Genomic DNA, 281 nt, shown 5'->3' with positions numbered 1-281 from the left:
TTTTTCTTTAATCAACAGATATGGCGACTCACCGCAAGCTTCATGGCTGGACCTCTTCTTGGCTCACTGAGAACGCTGTGTCTGCTCACTGGTTGTGGAAGCCGCTTTATATAGGCTTCTGTGCGTGACCTTCGACAAGCAGAGGTTCACGTACCCAAAAGGAACAAACTGTATAACTATACTTCCTCAGTCTGTGAAGATATTTTTTTTTTTTTAAAGATTTAAGTCATGTAGATAAGTAAATTACGACTGGATTATTTTTTACAGTGTGTTATAATGCC

At 39.5% G+C, this 281-nt stretch overlaps 1 protein-coding gene across 1 annotated transcript in view; it reads right to left on the bottom strand.

Annotated features, from left to right (window-relative positions):
- LOC119590361 (uncharacterized histidine-rich protein DDB_G0274557-like) overlaps nt 1-209 on the bottom strand; it is a 1,181-nt gene extending 972 nt beyond the window's left edge. The window contains exon 1 of the mRNA XM_037939033.1: nt 33-209. Within this exon, the coding sequence (XP_037794961.1) occupies nt 33-44 (12 nt within the window). The 5' untranslated portion in view covers nt 45-209. The remainder of the gene's footprint in view (nt 1-32) is intronic.
- Between the last annotated feature and the right edge of the window lie 72 nt (nt 210-281).

The sequence above is a fragment of the Penaeus monodon genome, chromosome 27 (genome assembly GCF_015228065.2).
Source record: "Penaeus monodon isolate SGIC_2016 chromosome 27, NSTDA_Pmon_1, whole genome shotgun sequence".
NCBI lineage: Eukaryota > Metazoa > Arthropoda > Malacostraca > Decapoda > Penaeidae > Penaeus > Penaeus monodon.
Note: the sequence above shows the minus strand (reverse complement) of the source record. Positions and strands in the feature narration are given on the sequence as shown.